This window comes from Somniosus microcephalus, chromosome 13 (assembly GCF_052327205.1).
Source record: "Somniosus microcephalus isolate GS21.2 chromosome 13, FLI_Smic_1.0, whole genome shotgun sequence".
In the NCBI taxonomy this organism is placed as follows: domain Eukaryota; kingdom Metazoa; phylum Chordata; class Chondrichthyes; order Squaliformes; family Somniosidae; genus Somniosus; species Somniosus microcephalus.
This window is the reverse complement of record NC_140999.1, coordinates 105,108,150-105,133,846: the sequence shown is the minus strand read 5'-3', so window position 1 is coordinate 105,133,846 and position 25,697 is coordinate 105,108,150. Positions and strand designations below refer to the sequence as shown.

At 48.1% G+C, this 25,697-nt stretch overlaps 1 protein-coding gene across 1 annotated transcript in view; it reads right to left on the bottom strand.

Annotated features, from left to right (window-relative positions):
- Window positions 1-25,697, bottom strand: part of LOC147108520 (piezo-type mechanosensitive ion channel component 2-like) — a 318,148-nt gene that overhangs the window by 272,614 nt on the left and 19,837 nt on the right. The window contains 1 exon segment of the mRNA XM_086004280.1: window positions 10,144-10,239. Within this exon segment, the coding sequence (XP_085860406.1) occupies window positions 10,144-10,239 (96 nt within the window).

The following is a 25,697-nucleotide window of genomic DNA, read 5'->3' as shown; positions in this document are numbered from 1 at the left end:
ACCCTATCACACACACTGTACCCCATCCAACTCCCCACCCTATCACACACACTGTACCCCATCCAACTCCCCACCCTTTCACACACACTGTACCCCATCTAACTCCCCACCCTATCACACACACTGTACCCCATCCAACTCCCCACCCTTTCACACACACTGTACCCCATCCAACTCCCCACCCTTTCACACACACTGTACCCCATCTAACTCCCCACCCTATCACACACACTGTACCCCATCCAACTCCCCACCCTTTCACACACACTGTACCCCATCTAACTCCCCACCCTATCACACACACTGTACCCCATCCAACTCCCCACCCTTTCACACACACTGTACCCCATCCAACTCCCCACCCTATCACACACACTGTACCCCATCCAACTCCCCACCCTTTCACACACACTGTACCCCATCCAACTCCCCACCCTTTCACACACACTGTACCCCATCTAACTCCCCACCCTCTCGCACACACTGTACCCCATCCAACTCCCCACCCTATCACACACACTGTACCCCATCCAACTCCCCACCCTTTCACACACACTGTACCCCATCTAACTCCCCACCCTATCACACACACTGTACCCCATCCAACTCCCCACCCTTTCACACACACTGTACCCCATCTAACTCCCCACCCTATCACACACACTGTACCCCATCTAACTCCCCACCCTATCACACACACTGTACCCCATCCAACTCCCCACCCTTTCACACACACTGTACCCCATCCAACTCCCCACCCTTTCACACACACTGTACCCCATCTAACTCCCCACCCTTTCACACACACTGTACCCCATCTAACTCCCCACCCTTTCACACACACTATACCCCATCCAACTCCCCACCCTATCACACACACTGTACCCCATCCAACTCCCCACCCTATCACACACACTGTACCCCATCCAACTCCCCACCCTATCACACACACTGTACCCCATCCAACTCCCCACCCTATCACACACACTGTACCCCATCCAACTCCCCACCCTATCACACACACTGTACCCCATCCAACTCCCCACCCTATCACACACACTGTACCCCATCCAACTCCCCACCCTTTCACACACACTGTACCCCATCTAACTCCCCACCCTTTCACACACACTGTACCCCATCTAACTCCCCACCCTTTCACACACACTGTACCCCATCTAACTCCCCACCCTATCACACACACTGTACCCCATCTAACTCCCCACCCTTTCACACACACTGTACCCCATCTAACTCCCCACCCTTTCACACACACTGTACCCCATCCAAATCCCCACCCTTCCACACACACTGTACCCCATCCAACTCCCAACCCACACACACTCTACCCCATCCAACTCCCCACACTTTCACACACACTGTACCCCATTCAAATCCCCACCCTATCACACACACTCTACCCCATCCAACTCCCAACCCACACACACTCTACCCCATCCAACTCCCCACCCTTTCACACACTCACTGTGCCCATATAGAGCAGTCAGGCCCATATATAGCAGACATGCCCGTATGTAGCAGACACAAAGGCAAGATTCAGATGGAATGCATCAGTTGGCAGTGTCACCTTAACTGTAATATTCTTTCACACCCAAAGCCGCTCTGACAGCGTGGCCCTGGGCTAGTTGACATACACTTCGGAATGCTCCATTCATTTATATTCCTGTATAAAATCAGCAGTTATTGGTCTTCCTCAACTCGGGCTCTTCCGAATGGGCCAAAACGACGATCTGAAATACCGCCTCCCGCACCGCCGGCTCCCGCCTCACACGCCGACTCCCGCCTCAAACTGAACACAGGTGCTGCAGAAGCTCCCGCATCCGCTCCTGAACCTGCCCACTGAAGCAATGGCAGGCCTGAGCAGAGATGCAAAGTAACAGATCTCCTTAGGAGGGGAAAGGCATCTGGAGCAAAGAAAACACCAACTGTTCTTTGCTTTCAAATTCTACATGTAAAGGAGTACATTATACAGAGATTGCTCCTCCAAACGGTCCTCCTCAGTTAATTTAAACATTCAGAAATTTCGCAAAATCCTTGAGCAACTTGAGTAATAATATTAATTAATGTGGTATGTCACTGTAAAATTTAATGAACTATTTAGTAAACCTGTAACAGACTAAGCCTAATTGCTTGGTCATTTAATAACATGGACAATGGACCTCTATAAATAAATAATATGCTTTTAATAAAATGGTTGTTGAATAAAATATTTCTTATTATTCCAAGACATCAATAACCAGTTCCCCAATATCACGTGGCACCGCTATTCATTTTACACACTGGTTTACTAAACATCACTATCAAGCTGCTTGCCATTGAGGGAGTGCAGCGAAGGTTCACCAGATTGATTCCTGGGATGGCAGGACTGTCCTATGAGGAGATATTGGGTCTGTAATGTATATACCTTTAAGGGGGGGGAACTACTTTGTACAGCTCATGTTTACTGTAGTACCGGCAGTGACCACACCTGTATATAGCACTGAGTAGTAATCTGTACAGTCAGTTGCAGTGTGAGCCACGTTGAGTAAACACCTGTTGTACCGTTCTCCGCAGTCTGTGGCTTATTATACACAGACGTAACATTGGCGACGAGGCAGGTTCGAACCTACCTGCAACTCTGCATCACCTCCCGGGGATTCGTTCCTGGAGATCAGTGGATTGGAGGTCAAGGCCAGAGACTCGGGCGTCGACCACGGGCAACCGCCCAGTCATCCAGCAGAGACTCGAGAACTGTGGGGGAGGCTGTTGAGAGCCAGGCTTGGCTTTCCAGTCGAGGTGGTCCAGCGAAACGGGATGGCAACAGGTAATGCGCAGGCCCTTCCCGGACAGCGGCGGGTTAGAGCCCGACCGAGCGGCACAGCAAAGGGCCGACCAATGTCGACGGGGGGGGGGGGGGGAGAGAGAGAGAGGGCAGAGCGCATAGGGCGCAGCCGGTGTTCAGGGGCCGAGCAGCGTCAGAGAGAGGGAGAGAGAGACGCGCAGAAACTCGCGAGGCGCTGCCATTGCCACGAGGACTGCCAAGAGCAGCGTTGGCAGCAGCGCAGGAGAAAAGCGCGAAACCTACAGGGCGCCGCCGTTGCCACGAGAACCGGCAGCAGCGGGGGAGGAAGGAAAGCGCGGGAGATGCCATGTTAAGCCATTGGGAGACGCCATTTTAAACCACACCCAAAATGCCGAAGAGTGGCAGTATCACCGCATTTGACAATGAAGTCGAAGATTGGACTACATATGTCGAACGAATAGAGGTGTACTGCAAGGCAAATGAGGTGTCAGATTACAAGAAAGCGTCGGTATTGTTAAATTTAATGGGTGCAAAGACGTATGGTTTATTACGAAATCTAGTAACCCCAACGAAGCCAATGGAAAAGAGTTTTGAAGACATAGTAACGATACTAAAGGAACATTTAAACCCCACACCGCTGCTGATAGCAGAAAGATTCAAGTTTCACAAACGGAACCAGCATAAGGATGAAAGCAATGCTGATTATTTAACAGAACTGCGCAAACTATCGAAACACTGCCAGTTTGGAGCGGGACTGGCAGATACCTTAAGGGACAAGTTTGTGTGTGGGCTTCAAAGTGAAGGAACCCAGAAACGGCTTTTATCTGAAAAAGGACCTTACGCTGAAAAAGGCTTTCAGCATTGCGGTATCATATGAAGCAGCAGCATGGTGCGCTGCAGAGATACAACAGAGACCGCAAGAATATGGCACAAACAAAATGTCATATGGAACAGAGAAGTGCTATCGCTGCGGCAGAACAACACATGACCAGAATGATTGTTGGTTCAAAGACAAAGTGTGCAGACAGTGTGGAAAAGTAGGACACATAGCATGAGTCTGCAGGTCGGGAAAGAAAACCAGCAATAAGAAACCTACCAAAGGAAAGTACAAGAAGGTACATAAGATGACGGAGAATAGTTCAGATGAACAAAAGAGTGATGACGACTCTGAAAGCAGGGAACCGAGTTGTCTGAAACTACATAATGTGATCACAACGGAGGATCACCGAACCATTTGGGTCACTCTCAAGATAGCAGGAGTCCAGGTAAAGATGGAATTGGACACAGGATCAGCCCTAACAGTCATAAACCGACGGGACTACGAGCGGCTATTCTCACACATACCCTTGAGAGACACAAAAATTCTTTTGAAGACGCACACGGGGCAAAAAGTCTACCCCAAAGGAAAAATAAGGGTGACCGTTATATATAACGGTAAGGAAACACCAAAACTAGACCTGTATGTATTGCAAGATGGAGGACCACCATTACTGGGACGTGAATGGATCCGGAAAATACAACTGGATTGGCATTCCATACAGGCACTGACTGTGGCTGAAAAAAGGATGACGACGTCACACCTGGGCGACTGTCAAAGATCCTAACTGACGCGAAAGTAGTGTTCCAGCAACGACTCGGAACACTAAAAGGCATGACAGCGATGATTAAAATTGAAGAAAACGCAAGCCCAAAATTTTTTACGGCCAGACCAGTACCTTATGCGATCCGCCCAGCCGTCGAAGCAGAGCTGGAGAGTCTGGAACGTTCAGGTGTACTGTCCAAGGTAGACTGGAGCGAGTGGGCTACACCCATCGTCCCTGTGATGAAAAAATCATTGAGCAGCACGCCTGGGGAACCAAGGAAGGTTCGCATCTGTGGGGACTTTAAAGTAACAGTGAACCCGGTCCTTCACACCGTACAATATCCACTTCCGCGGATTGAAGATATTTTCGCCTCGCTATCTGGAGGGAAACGCTTCACTAAGATTGATCTAGCCCAGGCGTATCTGCAAATGGAGGTAGAAGAAGCATCAAAAAAATACCTCACAATCAACACCCATAAAGGTCTCTACCAATACAACCGGCTGGTATTCGGGGTAGCATCAGCTCCGGCTATTTGGCAGAGGGCAATGGAACAAGTCCTGCAAGGGATCCCAGGGACCCAGTGTTATGTGGACGACATCCTGGTCACGGGCGAAAATGACAGTGATCACCTTGCCAACCTGGAGCAGGTGCTCACTAGATTGCAGGAATCTGGGCTCCGAGCTAACCGCCCCAAATGAGAGTTTTTTAGAAAACAGATCTCGTATTGTGGCCACGTTATCGATAAAGGGGGGTTACATAAGTCCCCAGAGAAGATTGAGGCAGTAGTCAAGGCTCCAGCACTGGAAAATGTGTCACAACTGAGGTCGTTCCTCGGGCTGGTAAACTACTACCATAAGTTCTTGCCAAATTTGTCTACAATACTACACCCACTGAACACCCTACTGCAAACTGGGGTGCCATGGAAGTGGAGTGACGAATGTAGACGAGCTTTCCAGAAGAGCAAAACACTAATCACATCAAAAGAGGTATTGGCCCATTACAACCCAGCATTACCAATTCGGTTGGCATGTGATGCGTCACCCTACGGCATTGGAGCGGTGCTGTCGCACAAATTCTCGGACGGCTCAGAAAGACCAATAGCCTTTGCGTCACGATCACTAACCTCAGCCGAGCGTAACTACACCCAGATTGACAGGGAGGCCCTCAGCGTAGTGTGGGGAGTGAAAAAGTTCAATCACTATCTGCACGGGCAGAAATTCACCTTGCTGACTGATCACCAGCCTCTTGTCTCCATTTTTAATCCGAAGATGGGCGTTCCGGTGATGACTGCGCAACGACTACAAAGATGGTCACTTTTTCTAGGGGCACACCACTATGAGATTGAATATAAGGGCACGAAACAGCATGGAAATGCTGATGGGCTATCACGCCTGCCACTGCCTACTGCGGAGAAAGCACCAGCAGTGGATCCTGTCGAAATATTCCATTCGACTATTGTTGAATACCTACCGGTGACTAATGCTTGTATCGAAAAGGAAACCGAAATGACCCGACACTGTCTCGGGTATATGATTTGACGGTGAAGGGATGGCCAGCACATGGCGACTCACTGTTGCCAGCATTCTCGACAAGGAGAGAACAGCTGTCAGTGTGCCGGGGGACCTTGATGTGTGGATCCCGAGTGGTAATTCCACCCAAGTTAAGGGATAGAGTGCTCAATGAGCTTCATGAGGGTCATCTGGGAGGGGTAAAAATGAAAAGCCTAGCCAGGGCTTGTGTGGTGGCCGGGAATCGATAAACAAATCGAGGACCTGACCAAGAGCTGCTCAGGATGCCAGAAAGTCCAAAATGCACCACCACAGGCCCCTCTACACCCATGGGAGTGGCCCTCATCTCCATGGCAACGGGTGCATATTGATTTCGCTGGTCCATTCATGGATTCAATGTTTTTAATAGCCGTGGATGCGCACTCGAAATGGCCTGAGGTCATCAAAATGTCCTCCACCACCACGGAGAAAACTATTGCAGTCCTACGGACCATTTTTGCCAGGAATGGCTTGCCAGAACAGATTTGCTCCGACAACGGACCAGAGTTTGTGTCCGAAGAGTTCCAGAGGTTCTTGAAAAAGAATGGGGTAAGGCATTACACATCCGCCCCGTATCATCTAGCCACAAATGGATTGGCTGAGAGGTTCGTACAAACCTTTAAGAAGGCAGTAAAGGCTATGTACAATGACAACATTCTGCTGCAGCACAAGGTGGACAATTTCCTGTTCGCCTACCGGAATGCGATACATGCAGTCACCAACCAGGCCCCAGCCATGATGTTCTTTAACTGAAGGTTAAGATCTCGCCTGGATTTGCTCAGACCAAACGTACGAAGAGATGTTGAGAGTAAGCAATTCCAGCACATCCATGAGAAGCCAACAAGGAGCTTCAATGTAGGGCAACCAGTCTTGGCCCGCGACTACCGAACAGAAAAATGGCAGCCAGGAACGATATGCACACGGCAGGGCCCACTAATGTACACAGTGGACGTTGGGGAGAGCATCGTGAGACGCCATGCTGACCAGATCCTAGAGTCACAGGAACAAGTCAACCCCATGCCTCGCCCATACGTACCTGGTGATGAACCCGACGTACAGGTCGCATCTACCCCAGAAACAGTAGCATCGGTAGCTGATGAACCAACCGACGACAGGGGGCCAGAATCGCCTCCGCACCAAGAGCAAGACACTCGGGAAAGGCGCTATCCAGAAAGGATCAGGAAGCCTCCCCAAAGACTGAATTTATAAATAGACTATTTTCAGCTAATGTTGCATGTTAAAAGTGTTAATTGTAATTAGTTTGATATTTAATTGTTAAATGAGTGTTATGGTACTGTTAATCTAAAAGGGAAGGAATTGTAATGTATATACCTTTAAGGGGGGGAACTACTTTTTACATCTCATGTATACTGTAATACCGGCTGTGACCACACCTGTATATAGCACTGAGTAGTAATCTGTACAGTCAGTTGCAGTGTGAGCCACGTTGAGTAAACACCTGTTGTACCATTCTCCGCAGTCTGTGGCTTGTTATACACGGACGTAACAGGGTCGACTAGGCCTGAATTCACTAGAGTTTAGAAGAATGAGAGGGGATCTCATTGAAACGTATAACATTCTGAAAGGGCTAGACAGACTGGATGCAGGGAGGATGTTTACCCTGGCTGGGGGGTCTAGAATGAGGGGTCACAGTCTCAGGATACGGGGTAGGACATTTAGGACTGAGATGAGAAATGTCTTCACTCAGAGGGTGGTGAACCTGTGGAATTCTCTACCACAGAAGGCTGTGAAGGCCAAGTCACTGAATATGTTTAAGAAGGAGATAGATAGATTTCTAGACACAATGGGCATCAAGGGGTATGGGGAGAGAGCGGGAATATGGTATAGAGATGGAGGATCAGCCATGATCATATTGAATGGGGGGAGCAGGCTCAAGGGGCCGAATGGCCTACTCCTGCTCCTATTTTTCTATGTTTCTATCATATTGGACTCCATCGCACAGTAACGATACAACAATAAGTGCTCAACATGGGAGTGAACCTCCGCCACGCTGTTTTTCTGGGGTTTGCGGGGAAGATACAGTGGAGAAGCGGGACGACACTTGTGAGGGGCCGCTGATTGAGGGCGACTGAATGAATCAAATCCTGTTCCTATGCAATGGGATTCTGAGTTTTCTTTCTGGTGTTTTTCCTTTGAGGATCAAAATCCATGTCTCCACCCATCTATAATTAGGGCTGTTGCTTAATAGTAACTGAATAGGAAGAGCCCAATTCTCTCCCCCAAAATGCTGTGAGGCTAGGGGGTCAATTGAAAATGTCAAAACTGAGATCGATAGATTTTTGTTAGGCACGTGTATTAAGGGTTATGGAACCAAGGCGGATAAATGGAGTTAAGATACAGATCAGCCATGATCTAATTGGATGGCAAGATAGGCTCGAGTGCCTCCTTCTGTTTCTATGTTTCTATAAATAAGGACGATTTTATTAAATCACATTGCAGGCAGCAAGATTCATATGCCGGGGGAAGTGTGTGGGGGGTGGGGGGTGGCGCAGACAGTGGGAGACTGCGGGGGGGGGTGGGGGGCAGATGGAGGGCTGCTTCCCATGATTTTCAGACTGAATGCGCCTTAATTCCCACTGGATGCTCCTGGTGGGTGAGGCTCCCCCATTGGAGCACCGATTGCTAAAATTGCCCTGTACAAGTCAAATCCCATTTTATTACAGAGGATGCTGTTATTTTTTGAAATTGGTGTGTTAATGATTGAAATTGCCCCATTCTGCCCATTTTTCTGAGAAGGCCATAAATCTGTGGCCTTGCATGTTATCATGGTGACTTCTGTTACAGGCTAGATGACCACAATAGGGCCAAATCTGTGATCTTGCCATCTCAGCAGCCAGCGCAAACCAGAGATAAGGCTGCAACACCCTCATCCAGACTTTCTAACCCATGCTCCCTGCACATGCAGCTCTCCATCCTGGGACTAGGGACAGGGTCACTGGCAAGGCTTGGAAGCTAAGCAGAGCCAGGCCTGGTTAGTAGCCTGGAGGGGTGACCATCAGGGAAGACCAGGTGCAGAAGGTCACGGAAGGAGCCCCGAGGAGGGGCGGTTGGTGAGAAGGTCACGGAAGGAGCCCCGGGAGGGGCAGCTGGTGAGCAGGCCCGGGCGTTGGGCTGAAGATTGTCGGACAGGAGGAATGGTGGAAATGGAATAGCAGCGCGCACAGACGCAGCGGCTTTGCTTCTCCCAGGACGGTGCCATTTACGTTTAATGTTAATGTTATTTGTACGGGACTCATGGGAGCTTGCAAGATCACATTTCGTTGTGCATTGTACAATGACAATAAAGTTGAATTATTATTATTATAATTATCCCTAATGTTCAACTTTATGAATGACCTCTGAATTCTGAGTGGAATTACCAATTTAATGCCAAAGGATAGGAAGTTTCATGCTGTGAATTCACTGGTGTGGGACAGGCAAAGTGTCACACCGGTGCAGTAAAGGGGCGCTCTTCTGTAATTATGGTTAAGGCCTATGGAGGTGACCATGCAAGACCAGCCCTCGGTGCCATTCTTCCACGCTTAGTAATGGTCACCAAATGGGTCACAAATAACAAATCCCAGCATGAGTTTAGCACATTGAGACTGACGCAGGGATTCAGTGTCACACGGAGAGCTTTGGCACAGTCAAAACAGGCAGCTGATGTTAAGAATTTGTTTGTAAATTTTAAAATAAAAAAAATAAAAAGAGAATTTGTTTGCAGGTGAACATTGAGAAATGCCAGACCATATGTGATTCATGATCCACTGATTGAGAAATTTGACTTCCTGCAGAGAACAATTCTGCTGTTAAATATCCATTGAAAATAAGCAGAGAGAGAGACACCTCAGCAACATATGGACATTGACGGAGAGGAAAAGACTTTCTGGTCCATCCAGCCTGTCCCATACAACTGCGATGCCTTGTGCATCACAAAATATACACGCCCCACCTGAAATCCGTGTGATCTCCTGGGACAGGCATAAAAACCAGATAGAAACCCAGGTCAATTAGGGAAAAAAAGTGGAAAATTCCTCTTCGATGCCCTTAGGTGATCAAAACTAATCCAGACGCTCACTGTGGCACTGATTAATGTCATAGAGTACCTATCTTTTGTACAAGGTGATCTCCACCCCAGCCAGAAACAGGTCCAGCTCTCTAGATCCACAATAGCATCAAGTGGCACAATAGCATCAAGTGGGACTCTTACCTTGCATTGTGATGGTCGTAGGCTCAGAGAACAATGGCAACAGGAGGAGGAAGACGAAATAGGCCACCGAGAGCCCATTGTACCGGAAAGAAATGGCTGAAAATATAGGAGGGAAGAGAACAATTATAGATGGAAAAGGAACAGCGAATTATGAATTCCTTCACAAATCGTCTTGCAAACATTTATATTTCTGCATGACTGCATGTTTTTTGCTCATCAAAGTACGAATTGAACTGCAAGGTGCACCCACGTACACCAGACTGAGTGAGCTCTGCGCTGCTCTAATACCTTCTTATTTCAGCACTATCAATCAAAGTGTTGCTTCAAATTGGTTCTAACTTGTACTCATAGGGACATTAGGCCATTCAGCCCCTCGAGCCTGATCTGCCATTCAGTTAGATCATGATTGATCTGCACCTCAACTCCATTTACCCAGCTTTGCTCCATGTCCCTCAATACCCTTACCCAACAAAAATCTATCAATCTCAGTTTTGAACGTTTCAATTGACCTAGCATCAACAGTTGCGAATTTCTACTACCCTTTGTGAGGAAAAAGTGCTTCCTTATTTCACTCCTAAATGGCCTAGCTCTGATTTTATTATGTCCCCATGTTCTGGATCCCCCCATTAGAGGAAATAGTTTCTCTATATCTACCCTATCAAATCCTTTACCATACTTACCATAAGTCAATAACCTATTCAGTTGCTGGACAATGCACAACAATCTTATGTCGATAAACAATTGAACTAATTATGACACGAACATTTTTCCAGCTTGTGCTCATTGACATGTGCCCGATGCATGTCTGTCATACTCTAGATATCACAGTAACTTGAATTTATATAGAGCCTTTCTTGTAAAAAAAAGTGTTGCAGGGCACTTCGCAGAAAGATGCAAGAAAAACCGGTGGATCCAGGAAAGGAGATTAGATAGGGGCGGCTGATAGCTTGGCTGTAGACTTGGGGACTGAGAAGGAGAGGTGGGGGGGGGGTGGGTGGTGGTGCTGGGGGGTGGTGGGTGGAGAGGCAGAGAGACTTGGGGAATGAGTTCCACAGAGCGGGGCAGGAGCAGCTGAAGGTCCTGCACTAATGGTGGGATGAAGGGGAGTGGGATACACAAAAGGCAGGAGTCAGGGGAACAGCATGTTCAGGAGGGAGGGATATACGACTGGATGAGATTGCAGAGATAGGGTGGGTGCAGGGATTTAAAGATGAGGTCGAAGATTTTAAATTTAATGCTTTGCAGGACAGGAAGTTAAAGATGCTCAACAATATTTTTTAAAAGAAAGCCAATCAATCAATCACTGACCTAGAGCCTTAAATTTACAAAAAATTTGCAGATTAGTACTTTACCTCAGCAAGCCATTACAATTGCCTGCATTCCCACAGGTAGTAATTGCAATAATGCCAATCCTACCATACTGTCGTATGAGAAGAGATTGAGTAAACTAGACCTGTATTCTCTTGAATTCAGAAGAATGAGAGGGGATCTCATTGAAGCATACAAAATTATTACAGGGCTTGATAGGGTGGATGCTGGGAGAATGTTTCCCTTGGCTGGGGAGTTTAGAACCAGGGGCCACAGCCTCATGATAAAGGGTAGGCCATTCAGGGCTGAGATGAGAAGAAAGTTCTTCACACAGAGGGTGGTGAATCTTTGGAATTCTCTACCCTAGAGGGCTGTGGCGGCTCAGTCATTGGGTATATTCAAAACGGAAGTCGATAGATTTCTGACTAGTAATGGCATCAAGGGATATGGCGATAGGGCCGGTGAATGGAATTGAGGTAGAAGATCAGCCATGATCTCATTGACTGGCGGAGCAGGCTCGAGAGGCCGAATGGCCGACTTCTGCTCCTATTTCTTATGTTCTACCACAACAACAACAACTTGTATTTATATAGCGCCTTTAACGTAGTGAAACGCCCCATCTCAAAAATCATGAGACAAACTCTTAAAAATCAGACGATTTGGTAAGAAATCATGAGTTGCTATTTTTTTCCAAACATAAGCCAATATAGATTGACAGTTGGTTTATAAACCTCATTAGTGGCTTCATTTAATCTCTAGCAGGTCACAGCTGTCTACAAAAACACTTCAAATTTCAGGAGCAGAACAACGCCTTCCTGTACTTTGCACACCAAGATGGTGGAGAGTTCAGCACCAAATTCCACTCGGGCTGGGATGAAAAAATTGCAAACATTTACATCTTCATCTCTATGATTTCTGAAGTTAATTAAGGCAACTTGCAAACTGATTGGGCATTTAATTGTAAACCATTGTACGAGCGCACGTGGAATCTGTCACTACGAAATTGCAATTTTCAGTGGTTAGCTCCAGCACCCATTCCCATTACTGAGGGAATTCAGTCAAATTTCTTCTATTTTTAAAGGAGAAAGGGTAGGAATCCCATATCCAAAGCAATAAATACTTTCAGCCACAGTGTCAGCCGTGGCTCAGTTGGTAGCACTCTTGCCTTTCATAGAAACATAGAAGATAGGAGCAGGAGTAGGAGTAGGCCATTCGGCCCCTCGAGCCTGCTCCGCCATTCAATGCGATCATGTCTGATCATCCAAATTCAGTACCCGGTCCCTGCCATCTCCCCATATCCCTTGATCCCTTTAGCCTTAAGAAATATATCCAACTCCTTCTTGAATATATTTAATGTATTGGCCTCTACCGCCTTCTGTGGTAGAGAATTCCACAGGTTCACCACTCTCTGGGTGAAGAAATTCCTCCTCATTTCTGTCCTAAAATGGCCTACCCCTTATCCTTAGACTGTGCACAGCAAGCTCCCACAAACAGAAGGTTGTGGGTTCAAGCCCCACTTCAGAGACTTGAGCACAAAAATCTAGGCTGATACTCCAGTGTAGTGCTGAGGGAGTGCTGCACTGTCAGAGGTGCCATCTTCCGGATGAGATGTTAAACTGAGGCCCTGTCTGCACTCTCAGGTGGATGTAAAAAATCCCATAGCACTATTTCGAAGAAGAGTAGGGGAGTTATCCCTGGTGTCCTGGCCAATATTTATTAAAACAGATCATCACATTGCTTTTTGTGGAGCTTGCTGTGCACAAATTGGCTGCTGCATTTCCTAAATAACAACAGTGACTACACTTCAAAAAATAAAGTACTTTATTGGCTGTAAAGCACTTTGGGACATCCGGTGGTTGTGAAAGGCGCTTTATAAATGCAAGTCTTTCTTTATCTGAATAAACAATATATTTTCTCCTCACTTTTACCCCAAACATTGGCTTATGGTTGGTTGATTTGAGCCCAATGGTAGCACCCTTCTACTGCCTGATTGTACTGAAGCTTGATCAGCACAGATCAGAGATTGAACTTAAAACTTCCTGGTTCCACAGCTGAGCGGACCAATGAGCAGGCAGGTTGATTTTCAAACAAGCCAACGGGAAGGGAGCTAGCGCCAAGCCATCCAATCAGCGGGGTTGGAAGCAAGCAAGTTAGGTTGCCCTGGAAACTCTTTTATCTCTGGCATTCTCATTAATACTGCAGATGCTAAACCTCAGCGGTCATGACACCAGGGATAACTCCCCTGCTCTTCTTCAAAATAGTGCCATGGGACCTGAGAGAGCAGACGGGGCCTCAGTTTAATGTCTCATCCAGAAGACAGCACCTCTGACAGTGCAGCACTCCCTCAGTACTGCACTGGGGTGTCAGCCTAGGTTTCTGTGCTCAAGTCTCCAGAGTGGGATTTGAACCCACAACTTTCTGACTCAGAGGTGAGAGTGCTACCCACTGAGCCACGGCTGACTGTGCCTGAAAGCATTTATTGCCTTGGATGCTCTGGGATTCTTTTTCCAGCCTGGTCGGTCATTGATCTCCTCCTTCTTCTTCTTAGGCAGTCCCTTGGAACCGAGGATGACTTGCTTCCACATTAAAAATGAGCTCGCAGGTGGCTGATTAGTCCAATGCGGGACCTACAGTCTCTGTCACAGGTGGGGCAGACGGTGGTTGAAGGGGTGGGTGGGTGGGGTGCTTGGGTTGACAGCGCTCCTTGCGCTTGGCTTCCGCTTGCTCCCGGCGAAGAGACTTGAGGAGTTCGGCGCCTTCCCGGATGCTTCTCCTCCACTTTGTGCAGTCTTGGGCCACGGATTCCCAGGTGTCGGTGGGGATGTTACACTTTTTCAAGGAGGCTTTGAGGGTGTCCTTGAAGCGTTTCCTCTGCCCACCTGGGGCTCTCTTGCCGTGCCGGAGCTCAGAGTAGAGCGCTTGTTTTGGGAGTCTCGTATCGGGCATGCGGACAATGTGACCCGTCCATCGGAGCTGATCGAAGCTCTGACCACACGCAATGCTGGGGATGTTGGCCTGAGCAAGAACACTGACGTTGGTGTGCCTATCCTGCCAATGGATTTGCAGGATCTTGTGGAGGCAGCGTTAGTGGTACCTCTCCAGTGCTTTGAGGTGCCTGCTGTACATGGTCCATGTCTCTGAGGCATACAGCAGGGCAAGTATCACTGCTGCCCTGTAGACCATGAGCTTAGTGCCGGGTTTGAGGTCCTGGTCTTCAAACACTCTCTTCCTCAGGCGACTGAAGGCTGCACTGGCACACTGAAGGCGGTGTTGGACTTTGTCGTCGACGTCTGCCCTTGTTGACAGTAGGCTCCCGAGGTATGGAAAGTGGTCCACGTTGTCCAAGGCCTTTTGATTTTGATAATCGGGGGGCAGCACTGTGTGGCAGGGGCAGGTTGGTAGAGGACCTTTGTCTTACGGATGTTTAGCGTAAGGCCCATGCTCTCGTATGCTTCGGTGAAGGTGTTTACGATGGTTTGGAGTTCGACCTCCGAGTGAGCGCAGACGCAAGCATCGTCTGCATACTGTAATTCGATGACAGAGGATGGGACGACCTTGGATCTGGACTGGAGGCGACGGAGGTTGAAGAGTTTCCCGTTTGTTCTGTAGATTAGCTCCACTCCAGTGGGGAGCTTACTGAGGGTGAGATGCATTGCAGCAAAGAAGATTGAGAAGAGCATTGGTGCAATGACACAGCCTTGCTTGACCCCAGTTCGTACGTGAATTGGGTCTGTGGTGGAACCGTTGGTCAGGATCACGGCTTGCATGTCATCGTGAAACAGGCGGAGGATAGTGACAAACTTTTGAGGGCAGCCGAATTTGAGGAGGACACTCCATAATCCCTCATGGTTGACAGTGTCGAAGGCCTTTGTGAGATCAAAGGCGGCCATGTACAGTGGTTGGTGCTGTTCCCTGCATTTCTCTTGTAATTGACGTGCGGTGAAGATCATGTCCATTGTGCCCCTTAGTGGAGGGAATCCGCATTGCGACTCTAGGAGGAGCTGTTCGGCCACTGGGAGAAGGCGATTGAGGAGGATTCTTGCGAAGACTTTCCCTGTGGCAGATAGCAGGGAAACTCCTCTGTAATTACCGCAATCGGACTTGTCACCTTTCTTGAAGATGGTCACAATTACGGCATCTCTGAGATCCCCTGACATGCTCTCCTCCTTCCAGATAAGAGAAATGAGTTCATCAATTCGCGCCAGTAGTGCTTCTCCACCATGTTTTAGTGCCTCGGCGGGGATTCCATCTGCTCCCGAGGCCTTGTTGTTCTTCAGTTGTCGTATGGCCTTTTCAACCTCATGCCGGGCTGGGGTTGTGCTGAGATGGTGGCGGGTAGCATGCTGTGGGATGGAGTTGTGGACACTCATGTCGAAGACAGAGTCGAGGTTAAGGAGATCTTCGAAGTGCTCCTTCCAGCGGGCACTGACTGCTTATCTGTCCTTGATAAGTACCTCTCCATTCTTGGCCCGCAGTGGGGAAGGGCCTTGGGTGCTTGGGCCGTAGATGGTCTTGACTGCACTAAAGAATCCACGCACGTCATGGTTGTCGGCTAGCAGCTGCTGGATCTCCTGCGCTTTCTCCATCCACCATCTGTTCTTTAGGTCGCGAGTTTTTTGTTGGACCTCGGCCTTCAGGCTTCTGTAGAGCTGCTTTCTTGCTCTCGAGTTCTGTTGCAGTTTCCAGATCAGAAATGCCTTGCACTTGCGGCTTATTAGCTCCTGGATCTCCTGGTCATTCTCATCGAACCAGTCTTGGTGTTTCCTGGTTAAGTGACCGAGCGTCTCTTCACAGGTGCTGATTATGGAGGCCTTGAGTGCAGACCAGACGCTGTGGGCACTCTGTGTCTCTGCATCACTGGGAGTTGTCAGGTTGTTTGCGAGGCGCAGGCTGAATAGGGCTTTCATGGCAGGGTCTTGGAGTGCTCCAGCGTTAATTTTCCTGCGGCATTGTTTCTGTTGCCGCCGCTGTTTTGGGGCTACATTGATGGAGATGACAGAGCGGATTAGGCGGTGGTCTGTCCAGCAGTCATCAGCTCCTGTCATGACGCAGGTGATGCGGACGTCCTTGCGGTCCCTCACTCGGACGATTGATCTCACTGGAGTGATTGCACGCACAAAAGGCACAAGTTGCGTTTTAAATTCACACAATAGGACAGAACAAAGCTCAGGCAACACTGTACACAAGTCACTCAATGCGATTTTTTAATTGCGGACTACGTCCAAAATCGATCAAAAAGAAAGAGGTGACCGAGGAAAGCAACGAGCGATATAATAATATCTGTGGTGGGATCTTCAAAGCAGATTTCCTAATTCTTCATTTTATGCTCCCTCCCACCACATGCAACTAGTTCAGTTGATAGTGGGATTATACTAGATTTCCGTACTGATGGAAAACCAATGGGAGACAGTAGCTATGGGACAAACCAACTTGGGACCCCCTGAAATCCTCTCATGGACCACTAGGGGGCCACCCCCCCCACTCCGTTGAGAACCCCTGACCCAACCTCACGTGGCCCCAGCAGCCAATCACAGGAGGTGGTGCCAAACAAGTAAAAAATCATGATTTATCCAAGTGGAATTGCGAGATTGCGAGTTGAGGTGAGTTTTCATTTAATCGCAAGAGTTGGCATTACTGTAATTGAGCAGCAGGTTTAAAGGGATAGGTCTGGTTAGCAACTAAATATCACACCTATACTCCAGGCTGCCTGTGAGTGATGCCACAGGAGATCTGCTAGAACACTTCAAACAAAAACAATCTGTATTACAGCGTTATGGAAAATCAATATTAAAGTGACAGAATTAAGGAGCCCGTCAGCAACCCTTGTGTAAAGGTATCAGATTATTTTCTGTTGTATGGATCTAATAGCTTTGTCTGTTTAAAGGTTAACCCAAGTCTGATTTTAGATGGCTTATCAGAACAAGAAAGGTGCTTTTAAACAAATAGGCTGCATCAAAACCCCTTCAATAAACATTAAATAATATATGAGCAGGAAATGCTGGAAATACACAGTACCTCAAGCCAGTCCCTATTAGGAGAAAAGATGGGTTACCTGAAGACTGAAAAAGGCAAACATTTTAATAAGGTATGAAAGAGAGAGAGAGAGAGAGAGAGAGAGAGGGGGCGAGAGGGGGGTAGAGGACAAACTTCAAAAGCTTTATTCAGGTAAGATTTTATATTGAGAGTTTCGAAACAAAGTGTGAATGTGTGAGAGAGAAAGAAAGTGACATTATACTGATACACACCTGTTGTGGCATTTGTTTTATGTTCTATAACCTTCAGAAAGTATATTAAGCTGAGTGAGAAAGACAGATAGACATACCTGACAAAGGAAGTGTTTGCTGGAGGCCAATCATCATAGCCTCATAACATTGCTGCAGGAGTTCATCAGCTGCTTCATCAATGACTTTCTATCCATCATACGGTCAGGAGTTGGGCTTTTTGCTGATGATACTAGTTTTTAGCTGCATTCGCAACTCCTCCTCCAATAATGAAACAACCAATGACAGCCTACCAACAGGACCTAGAACATCCAGGCTTGACAAAAGGCAAGTAATATTTGCACCCCTTAAGTTCCAGTCAATCGCCATTTCCAACAGAAAAAGGCCTAACAACCTCCTACTGACCGTCAACAATGCCACCATCAACACCATTGATCAGAGCTAATTGGACCAACCATATCAACACTGTGGCTATAAGAGCAGGACAGAGGCTGGATACTCTGTGATGAATGGCTCATTTCCTGACCTGTCAAAGTCTCTCTTTCATCTAAAAGACTCAAGTCAGGAGTGTGATGGAATACTCACCACTCGCCTGGATGGGAGCATTTCCAACAACACTCAAAGCTGGATACCATCCAAGACAGAGCAATGCACTTGATGGTTGTCACGGAGCTCAATTTCCGCCCTCTGTCACACTGTGGCTGCAGCATGTACTATCTACAGAATGCACTGCAGCAATACACCGCACTTATGTTAACAGCCCCTCCCAGCCATGTGACCTCCCACCAAGAGCAGCAATATCACCTCCAAGTCACACACCATCCTGACTTGGACATATACCACCATTCCTTCAATTTTCCTGACCCAAAATCCTACAATTACCTACTGAACACATCATGGGAATTCCATCAGCACATGGACTGCAGCAATTGAAGAAGAAGACCCACCACCATTTTCTCGGGGCAACTAGAGATGGGTAATAAATGCAGCTTTCTCAGCATTGCTCACCTGTCAAGAACAAAGAAGTATCTCTGTGTCTCTTCAAAAAAAAGTTGAATTTGGCAGCAAACAGAAAGCCTATAATTATCTCAGAGATTGAGTAAACTAGGCCTGTATTCTCTTGAATTCAGAAGAACGAGAGGGGATCTCATTGAAACATACAAAATTATTACAGGGCTTGATAGGATGGATGCTTGGAGAATGTTTCCCTTGGCTGGGGAGTCTACAACCAGGGGCCACAGCCTCAGGATAAAGGGTAGGCCATTCAGGACTGAGACGAGGAGAAATGTCTTCACACAGAGGGTGGTGAATCTTTGGAATTCTCTACCCCAGAGGGCTGTGGAGGCTCAGTCATTGGGTATATTCACAACAGAAGTCGATAGATTTCTGACTAGTAGGGGCATCAAGGGATATGGCGATGGGGCCGGTGAATGGAGTTGAGGCAGAAGATCAGCCATGATCTCATTGAATGGCAGAACAGGCTCGAGGGGCCGAATGGCCGACTCCTGCTCCTATTTCTTATGTTCCTATGAGTTAATGTGTAGGCAAGACTGCTGTATTCAATGCTCCTATTAAGCTTTAAAGGCTGGCAGAGGTGACAAACTTGAAGAAATTAAGCTGAATAAAAGTTTCTGTTTTAACAACGCCCGGCTGGGTCCCATGCCTAAGTGGGAAAAAGGAGGAAAAAGACAACTTAATAAAACAGTCACAGAATGGCTAAGCAGATATGACTGGTTTCATAACATAACGTAAAAAGTGGCTTCTCCCATCCCCATGACAATAGGAAGGGTACAGGCTGTAACTGTGGAAGAAGTTACCCGTGCAAAGTATTTATCTAGAGGCAAATCCTGAAGATCATCTGCCAACAAAATCCTCCCACTAGACAGCACTAGAAACAAGTTACTACATGAGCTCTCAAAGCAAATTTTCTCAAAACTACATTATGTAATGTACGGCCAGAGTGAAGTGATCAAACCAAGTCACAGAGATGCCAATATGTCCAGAGCAATGAGTATATGTGTATCCTATGCAAAGGATATAGAGGCATGGAGAAGGTACAAAAGAGCTTCACAAGGATGATACCAGAACGAAGGGGTTATAACCATCAGGAATGATTGAATAAGCTGAGCCTCTTTTCTCTAGAAAAGAAAAGGCTGAGGGGTGACCCAATAGAGATAGGGTGGATGCAGAGGAGATGTTTACACTTGTGGTGGAATCCAAAACTAGGAGCCATAACTATAAGATAGTCACTTATAAATCCAATAAGGAATTCAGGAGAAACTTCTTTACCCAGAGTGGTTAGAATGTGGAACTTGCTGCCACATGGAATAATTGAGGTGCATAGCATAGATAAGGGGCAGCTAGATAAGTGCATGAGGGAGAAAGGAATAGAAGGACATGTTGATGGGTGAGATGAAGTAGGTGGGAGGAGGCTCGTATAGAGCATAAATGGTTGCTAGACCAGTTGGGCCGAATGGCCGGTTTCTGTGCTGTAAATTCTATGCAATAATCCTTGATCAGCCAAGCGGTGGCAGTGGCAGAGTTTATAATATTAAGCATTCTTCAGAAAGTGTTGACTGCCCCAGGAGCCGAGGTAAACCTTGATGAAAGCACCAACACCTCTCGATATCGCACAAAACTCTACTCATAGGGGAGTTTGCCCCAACAGCCCAGTCAAATACTAAACTCGTACACATGACATTCTATTTAGTACAAGGGTGCCTACTGAGAGACCAGACAGCATCTGGACTGTGAGTGCGCAATGTCATTAACTCTATTCCAAGTGAACAGGAGCAACAAAAGTACCTCACTAAGAACAAGGTAAACCCTTCAGATCCACTGTGAATTGACACAAGTGTGCAGGCAGTCATGCAACCAGACAGAAAATGTAACTTCATAGCCAAAAGAAAGTGGAGTACGCTTTCAAAAACCTGGAGAATGGGAGCATCGTTGGAAAAGTTGCTGGACCAACTCCCGATCTCCAATTGTAGCAACCTCAAAACCCATGAATCCAAAGCTCCAGTATTCTCAACGCTTGGTCCCAACACTGAGTATAACCAATTATTGTTTTCCCCTGAATGAAGATACATCACCATTTGTCTATCCACATGGACTTCAATTCTACGAAGGACTAAATTCTGATATCCTGTCTGCCACAGAAATTTTCCAAATTTCCATCTAGCAAACACTTCAAGGCATAAAATGTATCAAAGCTTTCAGCGGTGATAGTTTACAGGATGAGACTACAACAAGGGGCTACAAGGCATTGAGCACAGTGCTCTGGACAATGCAGGAGAAACATCTCCCATTTAGCAGTGATACCTAGTGCCTGTGATTTGCCAAGACATGCTAATCCTGACACAACTCACATCTGCCCCACCATAGAAACATACTGTAGTTACATGAGAGAGCTTACACAGATAAACTGGGATTTGAAAACAAGAATGGGAATTTTAAAATCAAGGCAGTGTCAGACTAGGAGCCAATATAGGTCAACAAGCACAGGGGTGGTGGGTACATGGGATTGGGTGCGAGTTAGGATAGGGCAGCAGAGTTTTGAATGAGCTCAAGTTTACGGAGGGTGCAAGATGGCCAGGAGAGCACTGGAATAGAGTCTGGAGGTAACAAAGGCATGGATGAGGGTTTCAGCAGCAGATGGGCTAAGGCACGGGCGGAGACGGGTGATGTTATGGAGGTGGAAGTAGGAGGTGTTGGTGATGGAGAAGATATGGGATTGGAAGCTCAGCACACAGGGGCAGTTATATTCTGTAAGTTGCAGGGTTCTCAAAATTCCCGCACTCCCCAAATTATGGATCAAGGGACCCTGTTTCGGAAAAGTTATTAAAAACAGGGTACCCAAAATGGCTTCTGCAGCCTCGTGACCAAACTGACAGGATTTAAAAAAAACAAGGCTCTGCAGACAAGCAGGCCCGGAGACGAAACTTAAAATGCAGGAATCTGTGAAAAAGGACTCTCTGGAGCCAGCCAAAGTAAACACAGAATACGCATTCATTCGACTTGTAACAAATCAAGCTAGAATGGGCCTATAATCGTGGCCATTAGGTTTCTGCATATTTAATCGGTAACACCTCACAGTAGCCATCAAGTTAGGATGGGGACAATTAAGTCTTATCCATGACAAACAACCAGGACATCGGGGCCATTAGACCCGGAGACGACCACTCCAAAAGTCGTTAAAGTAAATGGTTGTAATCATTTAAACAAGCCCGCCAAAAGTTAAACAATGGACTGACCTGATTTGGCACGCAGATAAGGAGTTGAAAAACGGGTATAATTGTAGGCCCATCAGTGGTAATCGCTCTCTTGACTCTGACCTCTTGCCTGTGGCCTTGGCCTGCTGCCGCTCGTTCTCATGCCCTAGCCTTGTGGCGGGCTCTCTTCTCGCTCCCCGCACTGCTCAACAACCAAGGACGCCCATTACACCGGGACCAAGTGCGGGAGGAGAACGAGACCCGAGTTCAAAACCACACAGAACACACAGGCCACAAACGGGCAGATGAGACGAGACGAGGCGAAGAAGGTAAACCAGTAAAGGCAGAGAAGGGCAGTGGAAAGACGCATTTGGGGACCAACGCCCAGTTATAAGCTGGTGTTTGGTGAATAAGGTTAACGTATAGTGTAACCCCAATTTAAGAATATGCTGGCATTCGAAGGATGGGTAGCAAAATCGAGACATACAACCTAGTTATAAGCTGACGTTTGTCCCATGGACAGTGCGAATAAGCTGGCGTTCGAAGAGTGGGTGGCAGCGCCCGTGACGAATAAACTGGCGTTCGAAGCTTGGTTAGTGAAATCATCTAAGCGGTAAAACCACCAACTGACCCCCGACCGTAACAGTACCGCCGACGACCGCCCGAGGGAGAAGAAGAAAACCCATTGCGACGAGACGACGACGGTAGCTGAGGAAAAGAAGGGTGTTTCGCATCAACAACTTCAGCGCCGCGCCCTGAGACCACGTGGCGATGGGATACCCTAAAGGACAGCAAGAATGGACCTCAAAACCAGCCCAATTAAAGCAACAGGTTTTTGGATTGGTGAGCATGAATTCCTGGCCCTTCATAGCTTAATCTAGTTAGGTATGGGGGTGGGATAAGGATAAGGGGATTGTTAATGTAGTTGTTTTCCTTCGACGTGCTGTGTGTTCCCCATTCCCATAAGTGTAATTGTTTTATGCCTGTATTTTCATACCAGTAATTTTTCTTAAGATTGTTGTATTCTGCTTTTAATAAAATTTTGGTTTTCTTACACCAAACCACTTGTCTACTCGATTTTCTGTATCGCCACCTGTACCTAAGTCCGGTGTCTAGAACCCAGGGGTGTGGGAGCGATTCGAACCACTCAAGGGACAGTCGGAGGTGAAGCTGACTGGGCGCACACACGGCACCCCCTACAGAAATGGCAACCGCGGCAGGACTCCGGCAACAGGGGTGCGATACAGTAGACAATGGTTCGGATGAGCAAACCATGATGGAGGAAAGGATTCTGATTATGTGTTTAGCAAGGTGAATATCACAAAGAAGTGGATCACCACTCTGTTAAGGGCTGGGCGTCCGGTAGATGCATCAGCTAAGTGGACAGAGGGGAAGGAACACAAGAAGTCCTTAGAGAAGGCAGTCTGGCTGATGTGTTTCAAAAAGCAAGTCCAGATTTTGGACAGGCTCGTTGCAGCACAGGCAGCAGAGTTAAAGGAGTCAGCCCTGGAGATCCAGGATAAGGCTCTAGCAGGGGAGAAGTTAATGGTAGCATTGCAGGCCCTGAATCAGGTGAGTTTGTATTTAATGGGAGAACATTAGGCCAAGTTGGAATACCTACAATGCCAAGTCACCAAAGTCAAGGGTTATGAGTTAAGGTTGTGGGAAAAGAACGCCCGCCTAGCAAGGCAAGTTAGAGAGCAGGAGGAGAAAGTAAAAGAGGTAAAGGCAGCTTACAAGCTAGCGAGCGAACAGGGGTTTGAAGATGCAGATCACGGCCCCTGCAAAGAGCAGATAGAAAATCTGAGCCTGGCCCTGAGGAAGGCAAAAGGCATGGTGTGCCTCATAAGCCCGAAGGCAGGTCAGGCGGATTTTATGGGGAACGAGGGGAGGACAGTTCAAACATCACTGGTAGTGCCCAGGGACGACCCGGTTGAGGAACAGGAGGTCTCACAACCACCGCCCGTAGCGCCAGGTTTCAGCGAGGTTTGGCAGCAAGGGGGGTGGAGCCAGAGGTGGAGGTGGAGCAACACCCGCCAGAGAAGTCGGAGCCGGGACCCATGTGCCCCGCCCAGCATTGGAGGTTCAGCCCACCCGTCAATGGCAACGATGAGGGACCCCTCCAAAACCAGTTCGTATTACCCTATAGCAGCCAACAGCTTAGGGCAATGGTGAGCCATATCCCAAAGCTCTCCGAAAAAGAGAGACCCCTCAATCCACTTCAGGGAAGTAGAGCAGGCAGCCTGTGTCAATGACTGCGATGGCGCTGAGCAGGCCAAAATGCTGCTATTCTCCCTGGAGAGTAGGCTCCTCCAATCCCTCTCTGACGAGTGTAAGAAGGGGCAGAGCGGGTATGAGGCACTCAGGGATGAAGTTCTGGAGGCTATGGGGATGAATGAGGGAAGTCCTTTCTCCCGTGTGGAGAAGACGGTCCAGCTCACAGGGGAAACCCCGCAGGCTTTCACGGACCGGTTATGGCCGGTGTACCGGAGTGCCTGTCCGGGGACACCTAACTGGGTGTTCCTGAACGGGGATCCACTGGCCCATTGGCTCCATTGCCTGGTGGCAAACAGCTTGCCACAGGTCCGGGCAAAGGCGGAAGTCTGGTTCGACCCCAAGAATCCCCAGACCACCGAACTTAGAGTGATCAGGCAGTTGACCCTAGCCTATAAGAACGGTAGGGGAACCGATGCACACCCACCCAAGGGGAAGGTGCATGAGGTAAAATCCGGACCGGGTAGGAAAGAGTGGCATCAGGAAAGGAATAACCCCCCCTAACACAAAGATGAATTGTTACGGGTGTGGGAAGAACGGTCATTGGCGGAAAGAGTGCAAAAACCCTTGGAAAGACAAGGGAAAGAATTCCACAGCCCCAGCCCAAAAGGTGGAGGCGGGAATCCCTCCCGCCGCGGTCGAGTCATTTTTGGACACCATGAGGTCCTTATTGACAGGCCACGGGAGAGTAGCAGCCATTACCGGTGCTCTGACCCTGTCAGCCCATCCAACCCACAGCCCTGACTAGAGCCAGCGCAGCCCATTTACCTGTGTTCTCTCCGGTACGATGAATGGAAAAGACCCCTCGTGGAGATGGAGGTGGAAAAGGTGAAGGGGAACTATCTGTTGGACACGGGGGCATCATGCATCGTGGTCTACTCAGCTAACCCCACCACCTCACCTCTATCTAATGGGGTCCCATATAGTCTGTCGGGGTTCACAGGCAAGGAATAGGCCGGCTCGTTTTCCATCCCGCTCGCCATTCGTTTAGGACCGCTCTGCTCTAAGTGGACCTGTGTCCTAACAAAGTGGGAAGTGGAGGGTGGAAGAGGGGTCCTGGGAGCCGACTTTATTGTAGGCCATGGGATCCTGGTCGATTTAAGAAATCATTGCCTATGGGGGGCAAGTAAAGGAAAGGACGGCGAAGTAGTAGTCATCCCAGGAAAAGAAGGGAAGGGGACCCTATGCACCATGAAGCCCAAAGAGGGTTATAACCTCGAGTTTGTGGTCAGTAACACCCCACAGGAGTTCCAGGCATTTGTGCAGGCCCACCTAGCCACATTTGCCACACACAAACACGACTGCGGGAGGGTCAACGGGTTTGAGGTCAGCGTAGACGGGGACCCCATGGCCCGACGAAACAGTATAACTTCCCCAGGGAAGCGGAGCCAGACATGGAAGCAGCCATGTCCTCATTAGTACAGCAGGGAGTCCTGAGACCAATAGCCACCCACGTAAACTCTCCACTGTGGCCGGTTAGAAAGCCGGACAATTCCTGGAGAGCCACGGTGGACTATCGAGTGCTCAACAGTAACATCCC